Here is a 16,525-nt window from a genome sequence, read left to right on the forward strand (position 1 = left end):
CGCACGCGCAGGAAGGTAGTGGAGGGCTAAGAAGCGGCGGAGCCCTTCGGGCGTGCGCAGAGTCCAGGTCTAAAAGAGCTCAAAAGTGGTAGCGCTCGAGCGCATGCGCACACCTAGGCGTTGCCAACACAGTAGACACCACTGGGCGGAACCGAAGGGTTGGTTGATGAGTGGCCACTGGGTGACGGCGGAATTAATTGGCACAAAACTCTCCCAGTGAGTTACAGGAGGCGGGGTGGAGGCGTGGACTCCCCAGGGCTACAGGGACAGCTCTGCACCACCAAAGCACGCCCCTCTCGGTCCGCCCCTTTTAGTGCTGGACCTCACACCGGCACTCTCGCCCTAAGCTGTGTCTACTTCCGGGTCAGAGCTCAGCTTTTTAGCGGTTAGAGAGTAACCTTACAGAACAGGCATGAGTAATAGAAATAGGATAACGTCGTTTTTCTTAAAGAGACAGGCGCAAGGCAATTGGAGTCCATCCAGCGGCTGTGAGGGCGATTTAGCTATTCTGAATCCAATCGCGGGGCGAAATTCTGGAAGACAGTCTCAGGTTTCAACCCACTGGGGAAGGGGCATGAAGAACCGGATTGTTTTCCAGGTGAGGAGCAGAGGACAGCCTTAGACAACCCGTTCCAAGAGCTTGAGGTGCAGCCAGTCCCGTCCTCCAATCTTGCCCACTCTCATCCCAAACTAGCTCTACAAAGCAGAGCTTCTAGTCTCTGTTTCAGCTATGAAGGGAATGAGGCAAAGAGAAGATGAGTCACACAGTCCTTCAACTTCGGAGCCAAGACTAGACTCGGCTTTGCCCCACTCCCAAGCCAGGTTCTTTACCCCGTTTTGCTGATGCGGATGCAGAGGGGATGATGGCCTGTCCTTAGCAAAGACCAACCTTGACCCTGAACCTCCTGCGATGGGCGGTCGGGACTACCCATCCCCTCATTGCCCGCCTACCCGGGAACTCCCGGGACCTGCTCCGGCAGCCTCTGGGAGGGGAGCAGGGCTACCCGCCCGCGTCATCTGATGCTGTTTCCTGCAGGAGGGAGAAGAGCGGAAAAAAGTGAAACTCCACCCTCCACCTCTGCCTCCCGCCCCCGGGGCCAAAGTACAAAGGGAGGAGGAAGAAGGGAACGGGGTTGGAGCCGTCGGGCTGAGGGAGCCGGGCTGGGAAGCGGCAGCTCGGCCCAACTAGGGACACTCCAGCCACCCCCTGCGCAAAAAGACCCAACCGGAGTCCAGGCGCTGCCCCTTGCTGGCCCCACCTTACACTTGGCGAGTGCCGGAGCCAGCCTCCCAGGACTGCTCCAGGACTGAGGGACTTTCGGGCCCCTCCAAGCTGGCCATGGTGAGACGCCGGAGGCCCCGGGGTCCCACCCCCAGAGCCTGACCACACTGCCCTGGGTGGCCCTCTAGAAGCCCGAGATGCGGGGGGCCGGGAGGCAATACTCCTGGCTCCCCAGAGAGGTTTGGGTCTGGGGCTGAGGGCCAGGGCCCGGATGCCCGGGTTCCGGGACTAGGGCCTTGGCAGCCAGCAGGGGTGGGGACCAGGGGCACCCAGGGAAGGTACCCCACTTGCCCCAGTATCGGGTCCCAGCCATGGAGCCCTTGAAGAACCTCTTTCTCAAGAGCCCGCTGGGGTCGTGGAACGGCAGCGGCGGTGGGGGCGGTGGGGGTGGTGGCGGAGGAGGCTGGCCAGAGGGGTCCCCGAAGACAGCGGCTTATGCCAACCCTGTTTGGACAGCCCTGTTTGACTACGAACCCAATGGGCAGGACGAACTGGCCCTGAGGAAGGGCGACCGTGTGGAGGTGCTGTCCCGGGATGCAGCTATCTCAGGCGATGAGGGCTGGTGGGCGGGCCAGGTGGGCGGCCAGGTGGGCATCTTTCCATCCAACTATGTGTCTCGGGGCGGTGGCCCGCCCCCCTGCGAGGTGGCCAGTTTCCAAGAGCTGCGGCTGGAGGAGGTGATCGGCATCGGTGGCTTCGGCAAGGTCTACCGCGGCAGCTGGCGAGGTGAACTGGTGGCTGTGAAGGCAGCTCGCCAGGACCCCGATGAGGACATCAGTGTGACAGCTGAGAGCGTGCGCCAGGAGGCCCGGCTTTTCGCCATGCTGGCACACCCCAACATCATTGCCCTCAAGGCCGTGTGCCTAGAGGAGCCCAACCTGTGCTTGGTGATGGAGTATGCGGCCGGTGGGCCCCTCAGCCGTGCCCTGGCTGGGCGACGTGTGCCCCCGCATGTTCTGGTCAACTGGGCTGTGCAAATTGCCCGCGGGATGCACTACCTGCACTGTGAGGCCCTGGTGCCCGTCATCCACCGAGACCTCAAGTCCAACAACAGTGAGTTTTGGGGAGCATGGTTGGAGGGCGGCGTGGGCCAAGCACACACCTGCCAACTCTCAGCTGAGCCACCTGGGGATCTAGGAGAGGCAGGAGCTCCTGCCCTAGCGGAGTCCCAGCTGACTAGGGGCGCCATGAGTCCACACGGACCCCAAAGCAGGAGTCCCAGGCACCAAACCGTCCTTCATGCCCCAGCCTCAGATGGAGCCCTTAACCCGAGCTCATAGCTGCCAAGTTAAAAAGTTGGGAGCTCTCAGGTGAGCCATAAGCATCCTGTCTAACCAGGGGCACCACTTCAAGGAAGCTGGATACTGGCGCTCATCTTCCTCTCCCCCTAAAGCTCACACTTGTGCTGTTGCTGCTCTGCTCTTGTGGTGGGAAGCTTCTCCAGAACAGAGATCTTGGAGAGGAAAGCCCCCCACCCTTCCCACCCCTGGGGGTCAAGGCTGGGGACAGGGCTGGAATTCTGGTCCCGCCATGCCCCTGACTGCATGACCTTTAGCTCCTTATTTCAACTCAGATCCTCAATTTCAGACTCTGTAAAAAGGGAGTGACCAGGAAGGTGAAATGGCTTAAGGGACTGGGCAAGCCTGGCATCTGATGCCTGGCGCGCAGTAGGTCTGCAGCTGTGGGTGTGAGCATTTGAGGGCTGGATCACTGAGAGGGCCTTGCCTGGAATGAGCAATTGGGGTGGGCGTGGTGGGGCTAAGGGAGCCTCAAGCAGTAAGATTACTCCGTCTCCAGCCATGTCAGGCCAAGAGGCAGGACCACCCCTCCCAGTAGTGGGGACGCGGGGCTGGGTCTGCTGGGGCTCAGGGTACAGGCCGTAGAGCAACAGGAGGTGCGGGAGGGGCTGATGGGTTATTGGAGAGGCATGGGCAACTCTTGGGGGAGGTAAGCATGGATATTTTGGGCGGCCTGGCCTGAGCTGACCATATACAAGTAGCTTATGGAGAGCAGAATGCCCTGACCCAGTAATATCCAAGTCCTTGACAGGCCTGGAGGGGCTGGGGAGGCCTGCCAGCCACCCCCACCTACTCCCCTCATCCAGTGTGGCACTTCCCTCTGCTCACCCTCACTCCTTGGCCCTAGCCTTCCAGGGACCCCCACTCACTGCCCCAGCCTGAGGGAGATTCCCCGAAGGCCTTGGGGGAGGGGACTCCCTTCTTCTGTTTTTCCTCCAGTTTTCTTTCCAGAGAAAATGGAACAATAGCCCAGGCCCCTGCTCCCCACCCTCCCCACTGCTTCCTGCGTTTCCTGCTGCCCCTGAGCCGGCTTCCTGCCCCTGCTCCAGCCTCTGCTCCCTCCCCAGCCCAGCTGCCTGCAGGGGAGGAAAGAGCCAAGGGTTGGTGGGGGGGGGGGGTTTATGGGAGAGGAAGGAGCCAGGGATTGCACACACACACACACACACACACCCCTCCAGTTCCCCTGTTTCTCTCCCAGAGTCTGGGTGGTGATGAAGGCAGGCGAGGTGCCCTCAGCCTCTCTGAGCCTGGCCTCCCACCTCGAAGACCCCGGTCCTAGGCCTGGGGTGCTGTCTGCGGGATGGTGGGGGGAGTCCCTGGGCTGGGGGGGGGGGGCACAGGCAGGAAACAATGGCGTGATTTTCCTGGACAATGGGGGCCTTGTGAGGAAGCCTGGCGGGGAGTGGAGGGGGAATTCTCCAGGCCCACGAGTCACAGGACTGACCAGCCAGCCCGGCCTGGGTCTGACCTCCCCCAATTCTCCCCCAAAGGGCTCCCCCCCAGTTGGAAACCTGGACCAGGCCTCCCAGAAAGGAGAAGTAGGGACCAGGGAAGGGAAGCGGAAGAGGTGTGAGCTGCCTAGGCCCCCAGAGGCCAGCCTGTGGAGGGAGCTGGGGGCCAGGCCCCTTTCAGAGGCTAGGGAGCCCTAAGAGGGGGCTGAGAGCTTGGGATCTCCAGCTCCCTCTCCTCCAGGTGGCCCCTGATCACCCCATCCCCAAGGTTTGTATCAGACGCCAGAAGGGCAACTTGGGTTGGGACAAATTCAAGGCACTCGATATAAAGCAGGGGATGCGGAGTTGAGGATGAGGCTTCAAAGGTGTGACGCTGGGGGTGGAGGGTGACAGAAAGGCCACCAGGGACAAAGAAGTCCTGAGACTTGGATGAGAGGCTGCCTATCTCTGGGCCTCAGATTACCTGACCGAAAAGGGGAAGCTGGCCTCCCAGCCAGAGATGCTAGTGAGAAAGTGCTTCACTAGTCTGTGAGGTACAAGTAGCTAGAGACCTGGCCAGTTGGTCTCCAAGAGGGTGGGTGGGTCCTGTCACCAGGAGAGACCAGCACATAGACCCTCGGGCCCTAGCACATAGACCCCTTTGCTTGGTGCCACTCCAGCCACCTGCCGCCCTCCCCCCCCCCCCGCCCCGCCCCCCGTTGCAGTTCTGCTGCTTTGGAATGAACTCCTGTAAGGTTTACTAAATGGTCCAGTTCTGAGCCTCCAGCAGCCAGCCCAGAGTCCATTGCAAAGCAGGGACGATGTTGTGACAGAGGACCACAAGGAGAGTCAACACGAGATGGTAGAGACCTAATCTTTAGAGGACAGCTGACACTCAGTACCAGATGTCACACCCTGTGCTAAGGATTTAAGAAGTGTGATCTTGTTAAATACTCATGACAACCCTCTGAGGTGGCTTTCGTTGTCGTCCTTAGCTTTATTAACTGTTTGGGACTCAGCCCCCGTCTGGCTCAGAGGAGAGGACGGACTGCAAGACTGTCCTCTGAATCAGGAGAAATTGCAGGGAGATTTGCTGTGTGCGGTGGGATTCAGGAGGTGGTGGTTGAGGGCATTTGGACATCAGACGGGGCGGTGACGGGCAGCTGAATTGGCTTCTGGCCTGGAGCTTCAAATGTGGGAGAGTCCAACAGGGAGGGGGCAGCTGGCACTTGGGAGAGGCCAAGACAGCCTGGGGGCAGTGGGCAGAGGTTGAGGAGAGGCCAGGCTCTGAGGAGCACTGGCACCGAAAAGGCTGAGGGGAGGGGAGGCCCTAAGGAAATAGCACAAGCAGCCAGAGGCCCCAGAATCAAAGACAGCTGGGGGGGGGGGGGGGGACGGCAGTGCCAGATGCGGCCGCAAGGCCCAGAAAGCTTGGCCAGCAGCAGGAGCAGGGGTTATGGTTTCAAGCCTGGAAAAGTGAATACCCTGGTTCTGCCACCTCCTCCAAGAAGTCCTCCCTTTTGCCAGGCTGGGTTAGGTGCCCATCCCCTCTGCCCTCAGGACCCTGAGCTGCCCCCGTAATGGTGCTTTCACCCTGGACAGCAGGGCTGAGTGGTTGGTGTGCCCTGAAATGACGTATGTTCAGAAAGGTAATTGGCTTGGATGTCACTTCTCTACAATAACTAGCAGAGTGAGAGGCCCCCTTCAAACCCTTGATGATTCTATGACTTTATCCTCTTTCTGTTCCTCAAAACCTCTCATCTGAGCCACGTTTGTCCCGATGAGAGATTTGCAAGTTGCTGCTTCTCCTGTCTACAGACTATGGTGGCCCCATTGGGGTCAACACCATGAACCCCTGCCAAATCTGACCATCCACTCCCGTGTTTGTCCCAAGCTCCTCCTTTCTGGCCAAGGACCTTCACTTCTCAGACTCCCCATTTTCTTCATGTCCAGCTGCATCAGTAGATATCTTTTGTTGGGAGTCTTTCTGTCCTCACAGAGAGTGGCTGCACTGGCCAAGACGAGACATGGGCACCGGGGACCTGCAGTGCCTGCTGGGTTTCCTTTCTCACCAAGGGGTTCCCTCCTGTTCCCCACACGAATGGGGGTTCTAATTCACACTCCTGTCTCAGCACCATGACAAGACATGGGTTTCTGTCCAATGCAGCATTAGGGAAAAGTTGGAACGCTGGCTTGAGAACCACACAGACTAGGTTGGACTCCGTTCTTTATTTGCATATGATCTTGACTAAGTGGTTTCTCTGCTCCGTTTCCTTTTCTGTAAAATGGGGATAATGATGGGTACCTCGGAGATGGTTTTGTGAATGCTAGAGCTGAGTGTTAATGCCTGGCCTCAAGTAGCCCCTCCATTAATGTTTCCCAGCATTATTATTTTTGTCTGATTCTACCCCAACCTCCAGCTGTGAGTTCTCCAGAGCAAGATCACCTCTGTGCTTCCAGTACCTAGCCAGCCTGTCTGTGAGATGATGGTTTGCTCCTAGCTCCTCCCTTGTCCCCACTAACTGAGCATGGAGCACCCACAGTCCTGCCCCCCACCCTCTTCCCCAGTTCTGCTGCTGCAGCCCATTGAAGGTGATGACATGGACCACAAGACCCTGAAGATCACTGACTTCGGACTGGCCCGAGAGTGGCACAAAACTACACAAATGAGTGCTGCGGGCACCTATGCCTGGATGGCCCCTGAGGTTATCAAGGCCTCCACTTTCTCTAAGGGCAGCGATGTCTGGAGGTGAGGCCTGGGTAGAGACAGGACAAGGCCATCCGTGGGGCTGAAGAGGGCAGAGGTGGCTGCCAAAATCTAGGGCTGGGCAGACAGGCAGAGCCCAGGGGGAGGGACCCAAATCATTTGGTTCCTAGTTGCTTTGGGGTGAAATAGTAATAAGTAAGTAGAGGACGGGACACAGACCCTTTGTCTTGCTTACAGTTTTGGGGTGCTGCTGTGGGAGTTGCTGACTGGGGAGGTGCCCTACCGTGGTATCGACTGCCTTGCTGTAGCTTACGGAGTAGCTGTCAACAAGCTCACACTGCCCATCCCATCCACCTGCCCTGAGCCCTTCGCACAGCTCATGGCAGGTAAGGATATGGGGCTGAAGGGTGTGGGGCAGAGCCCTTTGGCACAGGACACGCCCACCCACAGACCCTTTCTCATTCTGTTCCCCCTCCACTCGTGTCCCCAGACTGCTGGGCGCAGGACCCCCACCGCAGGCCCGACTTTGCCTCCATCCTGCAGCAGCTGGAGGCGCTAGAGGCGCAGGTCCTGCGGGAAATGCCGCGGGACTCCTTCCATTCCATGCAGGAAGGCTGGAAGCGTGAGATCCAAGGCCTTTTCGACGAACTGCGGGCCAAGGAAAAGGTGGGAGGGGTCGGGGTGACGGGATTGGAAAGAGAGGCCGGGAAGTGCCTCCACGGTCTCCGTGGGGCAGAGAGTGGGGGCGGACGCTAGGGTCTTTACTGAGCTGATCCCACCACCTTCCTTGTCCCGGGCGCAGGAACTTCTGAGCCGCGAGGAGGAGCTGACCCGCGCGGCGCGTGAGCAGCGGTCACAGGCAGAGCAGCTACGGCGGCGCGAGCACCTGCTGGCTCAGTGGGAGCTGGAGGTGTTCGAGCGCGAGCTGACGCTGCTGCTGCAGCAGGTGGACCGGGAGCGGCCGCACGTGCGCCGCCGCCGCGGCACCTTCAAGCGCAGCAAGCTCCGCGCGCGAGACGGCGGCGAGCGCATCAGCATGCCCCTCGGTAAGGGGCGGGGTCTAGCGCGCCTCCCAGACATTGGTTATGAGCGGAGAGGTGGGGTCGGGCTTGTGCTGCCCTCACTGGGATTGGTCTGGGGTGCTGGTGGGTGGGACTGTGAGCTGAAGGCTGGAAGGGGTGGGGCCGGGGGTGTTGTTTTTCTCATGTGGGCGGGCTCTGGCGGAAATATTTGCATGGCGGCCAGGGAGTGGCTGCTCCCGGAGAGGGGCGGGGCTCATGAAAGTTCGGGGAAGGCCGTGGGCGCCCGGCGGGTCGCCTCCGGGGAATCTTCGGTTGGTGGAGTCCTGGCTGTCCGCCTTCCTTATGGAGAGCCTGAGGCCCAGGAGAGCGGTGACCCCGGCTTCAGTCACGCAGCCACCGTGCCTGAACTGCCTTCGTGGCCTGGGAGCCGGCTGAGGGCTCTTGAGGATTGGAATCCTGGCTCTCGTTCACCACAAACCTGCACCCTGCTTTCCCCCCAACCCCAGACTTCAAACACCGCATCACCGTGCAGGCCTCACCCGGCCTGGACCGGAGGAGAAACGTCTTCGAGGTTGGGGCTGGGGACTCGCCCACCTTCCCCCGGTTCCGGGCCATCCAGTGTAAGAAACCTCTCCCCATGCTTTTCCCCTCAGCACCATATCCTTCTGTCAAACCTTACCCTGGGAGCTGGATCCCACTGTCTTCTCCTAACTCCCCACACCCCGACTCCCTCCCTTATCTGTTTAGACCGATATCTCTGCGTGCCCTGGGCGGCATTTATTTGATCTAAGTTTTATAGATGAGAAAAATGGAAAAAGTAACTTGCCTAATGTCACATAGCTAACGAGGGGCAGAGCCAGCAAACCCAGGCAAGTTTGCCACAGCATGCGAACTACTAAGCAGCAAATACCAACTGGAGAACTAGATGAGATACCCCACCCCACTGCTAACCCCAGAACCCAAACCTACCTACCCCATCCCAGTTCTGTTCAGTTTCTCTGTGGCCCAAAGCCCACCCTTGGAATAGTATGGGTTCCCACCATCTTCTAAGAAGTTGTCCCTGGAGCCAGACTCTTATGATTGGAGGACAAGGATCAGGGCTCTTGACCTCAGCTCAGACCCTCTTGGTTTTCCACCCACAGTGGAGCCTGCTGAACCAGGCCAGGCATGGGGCCGCCAGTCCCCTAGACGTCTGGAGGACTCCAGCAACGGAGAGCGGCGAGCATGCTGGGCCTGGGGCCCCAGTTCCCCCAAGCCTGGGGAAGCTCAGAATGGGAGGTGAGTGCCAGAGAGCCCCCGCCCCAGCATCATCTACCTCCCCAATAGTCCTGAGATTCACGAAGCCCAACCTCCCTCCCCTCCCCAGGAGAAGGTCCCGCTTGGACGAAGCCACGTGGTACCTGGATTCAGATGACTCATCCTCCTTGGGATCTCCTTCTACACCCCCAATGCTCAATGGTGAGTGGCCTTTTCTCCCTCCCCCTACCCCCACCAGCAAACAGCAGACTCCTGCTGCGCTCCTATGGGTACTATGCGGAAACTACAAAAAAATCAGCAGCAGGGCAGGTCGTTCCTAGAACCCCCATCTGACCTATATAGGTCCACAACTGAGCCAGGTACAGCCCAGGTTTCAGGGGGCCCATAGTGCAGTCCTCGTGGTCAGGCCTGGCCCGCAAAAGGCCTCTTTTCTGCCCCGGTGGCAGCTGCTGTGCCTCAGCAGGCTGTAGGGAGGGAAGGAAGACGGCGATGGTACTCCCCATTTGGGACACAAGGGAAGCTGGGTCCAGAGAGGGGAGGGAAACTGTGCCTGTGGAGTGGACCAGGCAGGTGGCTGCCACACTGTGCTCAGAGTCCCTTCTGAGCAGCCTGTAGGTAGAGAAGAAGGTGAGAAAGCTGAGAAGGTGGGGATCCAGAGCCCATTCTCACTGCACCTGGGGCAGTTCTGAGCTTTTCTGTCCTCCATGAGGATACGAGCAGTTACTGCGCGTCAGGCATTCCCTTTAAGCAACAACCCTGTGAGGGAGGTGCTGTTATTATCGGCATTTTAGAGATGAGAAAGCTGTGGCCCCGAGAGGTAAAGTAACCTACCTGGGGCCTTCAGCTAAGGATTTGAACGCAGAGAGACTTTGGCTTCCTCAGATGCTTTCACCTGAAGAAAGGGTTTTTCGCACACAAACTGCTTGGGAAGCTAGTGGGTTGGGCAGAGATCAGGGCTCCTGCGTCAGAGGGACAAGCAGCTCGGGATTGGCAAGGGGTAGAAAGCTGCATCCTTCTTTGCCTGTGGATCCCGTCAGAGCCCCTCTCGCCCCACCCAGCACATGACCTCCACCATTATTTGAGTAACATTTGATAGTAGTAACAACAGGTAACATTTACTAGGTCCTTCGTATGTGCCAGGCAATGCTGGGTATTATGATTAGGACCATCTTGTAGAGGCACAGAGAGGTTATATGGTTTGATGTAGGGCACACAGCAGAACAGGGATCTGAACCCAGGTCTGACTCCAGCAACAAGGCCACAGACCCTTATCTGCCGCTCCATTTTCTACTCCAGAAATTACACTGCCCCAAGCTAGCTGTACTGTAGAGACGGAACCGAGAATTAGAAGGCCCAAGGGGCAGCTTGGTTCACCTGCTCTAGAATGTACCAAGCTAGAAGGGCCAGTGGAGAACTTAAAGTCCTGTCAACCCAGGTGTGTAGGTTGAAGCGGCCCCTACCGTGTTCTGCAGAGCCCTTTGACCTTGCTCTTTCTGAGCAACCAGGAGCAGGGACACAAGGGTCTGAACCCCATCCTTCTCAAGCTTGCCCCTGACCTGGAAGGATATCACCTATCCCAGCCCAGCCGCCGGCTGAACACTTGGTTCCCTAGCAGGAGCCCACACTCCAGTGGCCATCTTGGGCCTATGAGAGTACGTGACCTTGACCTCCCAGCCACCCACACAGTCAGAAGCCTGGCTGAGAGTCAAAGAGGACCCTGTGAGGTTGTCCCAGGCACACGCCATACTACCGGGGAACGGGTTGCCGTAAGGTGCCTGTTGGTGGATACAGTCCGCCTATGCTGACGGGACTGCTCTGTGACTCTCTGGAGCCGCTAACTACCACACAGCACGTCCTCTCTGTGAGGCCCCATGGAAGCGATTTCACCTGCATCTCTGGGTCAAGATGGTCGTGCTGCTTTAATTCAAAGCAACAGAGTTGCCAACTCTTAGTGCTAGGAAGGGTGGAGGCAAATTCAAATCCCTGCTGAATTACCTTGAGCAAGGCACTTACCTCTCAGAACCTCAGTTTCTCAAGGCCATTGATCACAGGAACTTCTTCACACTCTCATATTCTGTACTGACTTCCACCCGCCCTTACCTTTGTCTCATTTTTCCTGCTCGTTTTAGTTTTTATTTTTTTTAATGTTTATTTTTGAGAGAGAAAGAAAGAGTGTGGGGGAGGGGCAGAGAGAGAGGGAGACACAGAATCCGAAGCAGGCTCCACGCTCTGAGCTGTCAGCAGAGCCCGATGTGGGGCTCGAACTCACAAGCCGTGAGATCGTGACCTGAGCCGAAGTTGGCCGCTTAACCGACTGAGCCACCCAGGCACCCCTTCCTGTTTGTTTTAAACATGTTTTTCCCCTGTTCAGTTTAATATCATTATAACTCTCAGTTTCATCATCTGTAAAGTCATAATAGTGATCACCTTATGGGGCTGTTGCAAAGATCATAAGAATGGATGCCCCCATCAAACATATATTGATGCATTTTGTGAGACAGGAATCATACATATTAGAAATCAACCCTGGGGCTCCTGGGTGGCTCAGTCAGTTGAGTACTTGCCTCTTGATTTCGGCTCAGGTCATGATCCCCCAGGGTTGTGGGATTGTGCCCCACCTCAGGCCCTGAGTGTGGAGTGTGGAGCCTGCTTAAGATTCTCTCTCTCTCTCTCTCTCTCTCTCTCTCTCTCTCTCAAATAAAAAAAAAAAAGAAAGCTTTCTCTTTCTCTCTAATAGAAAGAAAGAAAGAAAGAAAGAAAGAAAGAAAGAAAGAAAGAAAAAAGAAATCAACCCTGCCCTGCCCTGGGGGAGGGCCTAGTGGGGGGGAGGGGCAGACTCAGATACAAACAAGTAAGTGGTGGGGCAGAGGCTGTATAAGGCATAACGTGAGCAGTAACTCCACAGGTTAGGAGAGATTCTGGGAAGGCTTCTAAAAGAGGGAAAAAACTCTTGTTTTCCTCTAGGCACTACTCACTTCACTTCTGGCACCAAATGAGGGGTTCCCGTTCAGTTCTAACACAGTCTACCTGGAGTTCGCATTGGACCCTCCAGGTGAAGGGCTCAGTCCCACACGACTGCCCCCCGCCCCACTTCCCGTGCCAGTCACAAGTCCAGGGTGTCCTGTGTGCTTCTGACCAACCAGCGATAAGTCAGAGGTTCCCGTGACCTCCTCAGGCTTGGTAATTTGCTAGAGCAGCTCAGCAAACTCAGGGAAACAGTTTACTTACTAGATCACCAATTTATCATAAAGGACACAGACCGAGAACAAGCAGGTGGGGGAGGTGCTTAGGGCAAGGCCTGTGGGAAGGGGGGAAGTGGGGCTTTAGGACCCTCTCTGGGTGCACCACTCTCCTAGCACCTCCACGTGTTGGCCAATGGAAGCTCACTGAACCTTTGGCTAGGGTTTGTTTTTATAGAGCCTTCATTATGTGGACACGATCAATTGGTTGAACCATTGGCCGTTGGCGATAGACCTCAGTCTCCAGCTCTCGTCACGTGGTTCATTCCCCCGGCAGCCAGGCTTTCCAAAAGTGACCTCATTAATGTGAACTTAAAATTATTTTTTTAATGTTCGTTTATTTTTGAGACAGAGAGATGACAAGAACAGGTCGGGGGAGGGGCAGAGAGAGAGGGAGACACAGAGTCTCAATCAGGCTCCAGGCACTGAGCTGTCAGGACAGAGCCTGACATGGGGTTAGAACCCACGAACTGTGAGATCACTACCTGCGCCAAAGTCAGATGCTTAACCAACCGAGCCAGCCAGGTGCCCCATCGTTAATGTGAACTTAAATGTGATTCAAAGGGGCTTGTTAGGAAGAGCAAAAAATGCTCCTTTCACTTCTATCAATGTGATCACTTAGGAAAATCTAAGAGTTTTCGGAGTTCTGTGCCAGGGATGAGATGAAAACCAAATATGTATTTCTTATTATAATTAACAGTATTACAGCTTCACAGGGAGGTGCTCTTTCACCCGGGGCTTGAATGGTGACTAAGGGATCACAGAAAGCCGAGGTGGGAAAGTTGTGCTGGGCAGAGGGAACGGTGTGTGCACAGGCACGGGGCTTTCCACACCTGAGGAAAAGGAAACCTCGGAGGAAAAGTTGAGAGCCATGGAGTTGCAGGCCTGAAGCCATAGGTGGGGGCCAGGCCTTCATCCTCTGGGTCTGTGGGCCCGGCTCAGCCCCAGCAGATGTTTGTTGAATGAATGAGTGGGTGACACTGGAAAAGGAGGCAAGAGACAGTTTAGGAAGGGCCTGGAAATGATGGGGAGTTTAGCCATTTGCATTTTAGAAGGCAGGGGTCTGGGCAGGGGCAGATAAGTCAGAGAGACTGGGTAAGGGTTGTGGCTGAGAAAAGGGACCCTGAGCCAAGCCCTGGTAGTAAAAGTTCAGTTTCCCCAGCCTTGCATTTCCTCCTCTGGACCCCCAGCCCCATGTCCCACTCCAGGCCTGGCCCGAGGAGGGTGGAGTAGAGGAAGGCTTTGAAAGCTCAGCCAAGGAGCTTGGACTTTATTTTAGTGGTAATGGAGAACGATGGCAGATTCTAGAGCCAGAGAGGAACTGACAAAATTGGGCTTTGTGGGAGGCCATCATAGGACCCTACCACCACCACCTTCTCAATGTCAGCTTCTCCAGGCCTATTCCTGGTGGTCTAGAATGGACTCAGGCCAACCTTGGGCCCACAAGTAGGACACTGATGTTCTGAAATCCAGAGCAGAGTCCAGCTGGGAAATGGTGGAGACCAGCCTCCACCTGGAGTGAGGCCATCTCCGGCCCTCACTGGCTGTGCAGTCTCAGACAAGCGCCTAACTTCTCTGAGCCTGGAGACCCTGGGGCACGAGGATCAGACAACATAATGCCCCTGAATCATTGAGCTCAGGCCTGGCACAAACAACTGACCTGAGCTTCAGTTTCCTCATTTCTAGAATAGGGACAGTGATGTGTGCCTCTCCGGGCTGTCATTGCATTGGAATTGACCTGTGTGGCTGATCGAGTAGGGGCAGGTGGGCAGAAGGGCCAGGGCTGACCAGTCAGGAAGGAGGGGGGCACAGAGCACAGGGCATCGATCCCAGCCTTGTCCCTGGAGCCATGCAGATGCCCCTGGCTGGCCACAGAGGCCAACGAGGTCAGCTGTGATGCGACCTCAGCTTGCTTCCTGGTGGACCCCGCCTCCCCTTCTCACCCCAACCCCCATCTCTGGGCTCCAAGGCACCTGGCTGCCTCCCAGGCTTTGCTCCTGCAAGCTCCTGAGCATGCCTGCTCTCCCCACACCTGCCACTTCTGAAAGGCCAGAGAGTGTGAGTGTGTGTGTGTGTGTGTGTGTGTGTGAGAGAGGGAGAGGGAGAGGGAGAGGGAGAACGCGCGCGCGATGGGCGAGATCGGTGGGCAGGGAGGAACCGGGTCGGGGAGTAAAGGAGTCAGGGAGGACGTTGGTGGGGAGCAGAACTCAGTCCTTGTTCTAGGCCGCTGAGGGCCCCCTGTGGCCCCCGCCCGGAAGACGGCCTAACGTGTGCCCGCCCCCGCTGCCAGGTAACCCCCCGCGGCCGAGCCCGGAGCCCGAGGAGCCTCGGCGCCCAGGCCCCGCGGAGCGCGGTAGCGGCTCCGGGACGCCCAAGCTGATCCAGCGCGCGCTGCTGCGCGGCACAGCCCTGCTCGCCTCCCTGGGCCTGGGCCGCGACCTGCAGCCGCCGTCGCCGTCGCCGAGCGGCCCGGGCCGCGAGCGTGGGGAGCCCTCGCCAACGCCCCGCGCGCCGCTGCCTACACCGTCAGCCGCCGAGCCACCCCCCTCCCAGCTCATCCGCTTCTCCCCCAAGAGGCCCGACGCCCCCCCCTCCCCGCTGAGCCCGGACGCCCCCGGCCCGCCCACCCCTGCGCCCCTGCTGCTGGAGCTGGGAGTCCCCGTGGGCCAGCTGTCAGCCAAGAGCCCCCGGCGCGAGGAGGAGAGGCGCGGTGAGTGGCCCGAAGCAGGCCTACTGTGGGTGACAGCGGGGAGGAGAGGCCGCTGGGGACGTGTGGGGCAGTAAGGCTGCGGCCACAGCCATCTGCTGGATCCCAGACCAGGCCCTCAGGGCACTGGGGACGCAGGGAAGGAACTGAGTTCTAAGTTCAGCCACCCAGTGGCGGGAGAGGGGGCTGGGGTGGGGGGCATGGCCAGGCAGGTTGTGAAAGAATAGAAATAATCCTGGTGAGATAATGACAGCAAACGCCTCCTGGTTGCCTCCTTGTGCCAGGCACTGTTCCTTGAGCCACGGAGAGATTGTCTCACTTAATTACATGACGGGCCTGTGAACAAAATACTCTTGTTATACCCATTTTTTAGATGAGGTTTAAGGCACAGAGAGATGAGGGACCCAAGGCTCTCAGCAGTTAAGTGGCAGAGCTGGGATCCAAGCCCAGGCCCATCTACGCCAGAGGCCTTGCTCTTAACCACTGGGTAATTAAACAGATGCACCGCAGAGTATAAAGGGCCGTGGAAGTTATGAGTCAGGCAGCTCGCTGTGCAGATAGGAAAGCTCCAGAGGTGGGCGGTGCCTCCTGTGGGTACCCAGGATTTGGTGGCTGCCTGACCCCGCGCCCCCTCCCTCGACCTTCCTAGGAAGTGCTGTCTCACCGCCGCCAGGGATATCACGCTCTGCTCCTGGCACCCCAGGCACCCCACGCTCTCCGCCCCTGGGCCTCATCAGCCGACCTCGACCCTCACCCCTTCGCAGCCGCATCGACCCGTGGAGCTTCGTGTCAGCCGGGCCACGGCCTTCGCCTTTGTCCTCGCCGCAGCCTGCGCCCCGCCGGGCACCCTGGACCTTGTTCCCGGACTCGGACCCCTTCTGGGACTCTCCACCTGCCAACCCCTTCCGGGGGGGCCCTCAGGACTGCAGGGCACAGACCAAAGACATAGGTGCCCAGGCCCCGTGGGCGCCAGAGGCAGGGCCCTGAGTGGGCTGGGCTGCTCCCCCACGCTCCAGCTGCCCTACAGGAGCCACAGTATACACTGGAACAGGAGCCGGGCGAGCCTCTGTAGCTGCCTTGGTTTCCCCCAGGGACCCCACCCCCTTTGGGGGTCAGGAACACTACACTGCACAGGAAGCCTTCACACTGGAGGGGGGGAGCCTGCACCCCCCCCACACCTGCAACCTGTGGGTCCCCCGACTCACCTGCCCCGTTGGGGCCCAACACTGTACCCAGCTGGTTGGGAGGACCAGAGCCTGTCTCAGGGAATCGCCCCCAGGGGTGGTGCAGGAAGGAGGGGAAGTACAGGGGAGAGGGGCTGGCCTCGGCTGTCACCAGCACTCTTGACCAAGCCCTGCTACTGTGGCCCCCGCCCCAGGGCTTAGTGCCCGGATGCCCCCACCCCTGCCCTGGGGGTCCTCTGGGGCCAGGACTCTCTGGGTGCCCTCCTGCCGCCCCGGCCAGGGTTGGGGCCTCGGCCTCAGGATCCTATGAAGCCAAATAAACTCCCCGAGCTGTCTCCCCGGGTGCAGCCTCTCACCTTTTTGGGAAGTAACCGGGGGATCCGAGCCATCACGCAAACC

At 58.2% G+C, this 16,525-nt stretch overlaps 1 protein-coding gene across 4 annotated transcripts; it reads left to right on the forward strand.

Annotated features, from left to right (window-relative positions):
• Window positions 1-21: 21 nt before the first annotated feature.
• On the forward strand, window positions 22-16,461 carry MAP3K11 (mitogen-activated protein kinase kinase kinase 11). Of its 4 annotated transcripts, none has more exons than XM_027045122.2 (11): window positions 22-158; window positions 452-2,335; window positions 6,579-6,759; window positions 6,955-7,103; window positions 7,208-7,383; window positions 7,520-7,763; window positions 8,246-8,359; window positions 8,882-9,017; window positions 9,106-9,197; window positions 14,526-14,945; window positions 15,592-16,461. In XM_027045122.2, exons 2-11 carry the CDS (start codon window positions 1,594-1,596, stop codon window positions 15,927-15,929), a joined length of 2,592 nt encoding a protein of 863 aa, XP_026900923.1. In that variant the 5' UTR covers window positions 22-158; window positions 452-1,593; the 3' UTR covers window positions 15,930-16,461. The 4 variants fall into 4 exon arrangements, with proteins under 4 accessions (XP_026900923.1, XP_053058902.1, XP_053058904.1 ...); XM_053202927.1 differs by lacking the exon at window positions 22-158 and having other exon boundaries at window positions 445-598; window positions 695-2,335; XM_053202929.1 differs by lacking the exon at window positions 22-158 and having other exon boundaries at window positions 452-598; window positions 1,037-2,335.
• The last annotated feature ends 64 nt before the right edge of the window (window positions 16,462-16,525 follow it).

This window comes from Acinonyx jubatus, chromosome D1 (genome assembly GCF_027475565.1).
Source record: "Acinonyx jubatus isolate Ajub_Pintada_27869175 chromosome D1, VMU_Ajub_asm_v1.0, whole genome shotgun sequence".
NCBI lineage: Eukaryota > Metazoa > Chordata > Mammalia > Carnivora > Felidae > Acinonyx > Acinonyx jubatus.

What these genes read in the sequence shown, in the direction of transcription:
- MAP3K11 (XM_027045122.2), top strand. Translation starts at nt 1,594, where the DNA reads ATGGAGCCCTTGAAGAACCTCTTTCTCAAGAGCCCGCTGGGGTCGTGG. An exon ending in AAGGGCAGCGATGTCTGGAG is followed by an intron (nt 6,760 to 6,954) that starts GTGAGGCCTGGG and finishes TCTTGCTTACAG; the next exon opens with TTTTGGGGTGCTGCTGTGGG. An exon ending in CTTCGCACAGCTCATGGCAG is followed by an intron (nt 7,104 to 7,207) that starts GTAAGGATATGG and finishes TCGTGTCCCCAG; the next exon opens with ACTGCTGGGCGCAGGACCCC.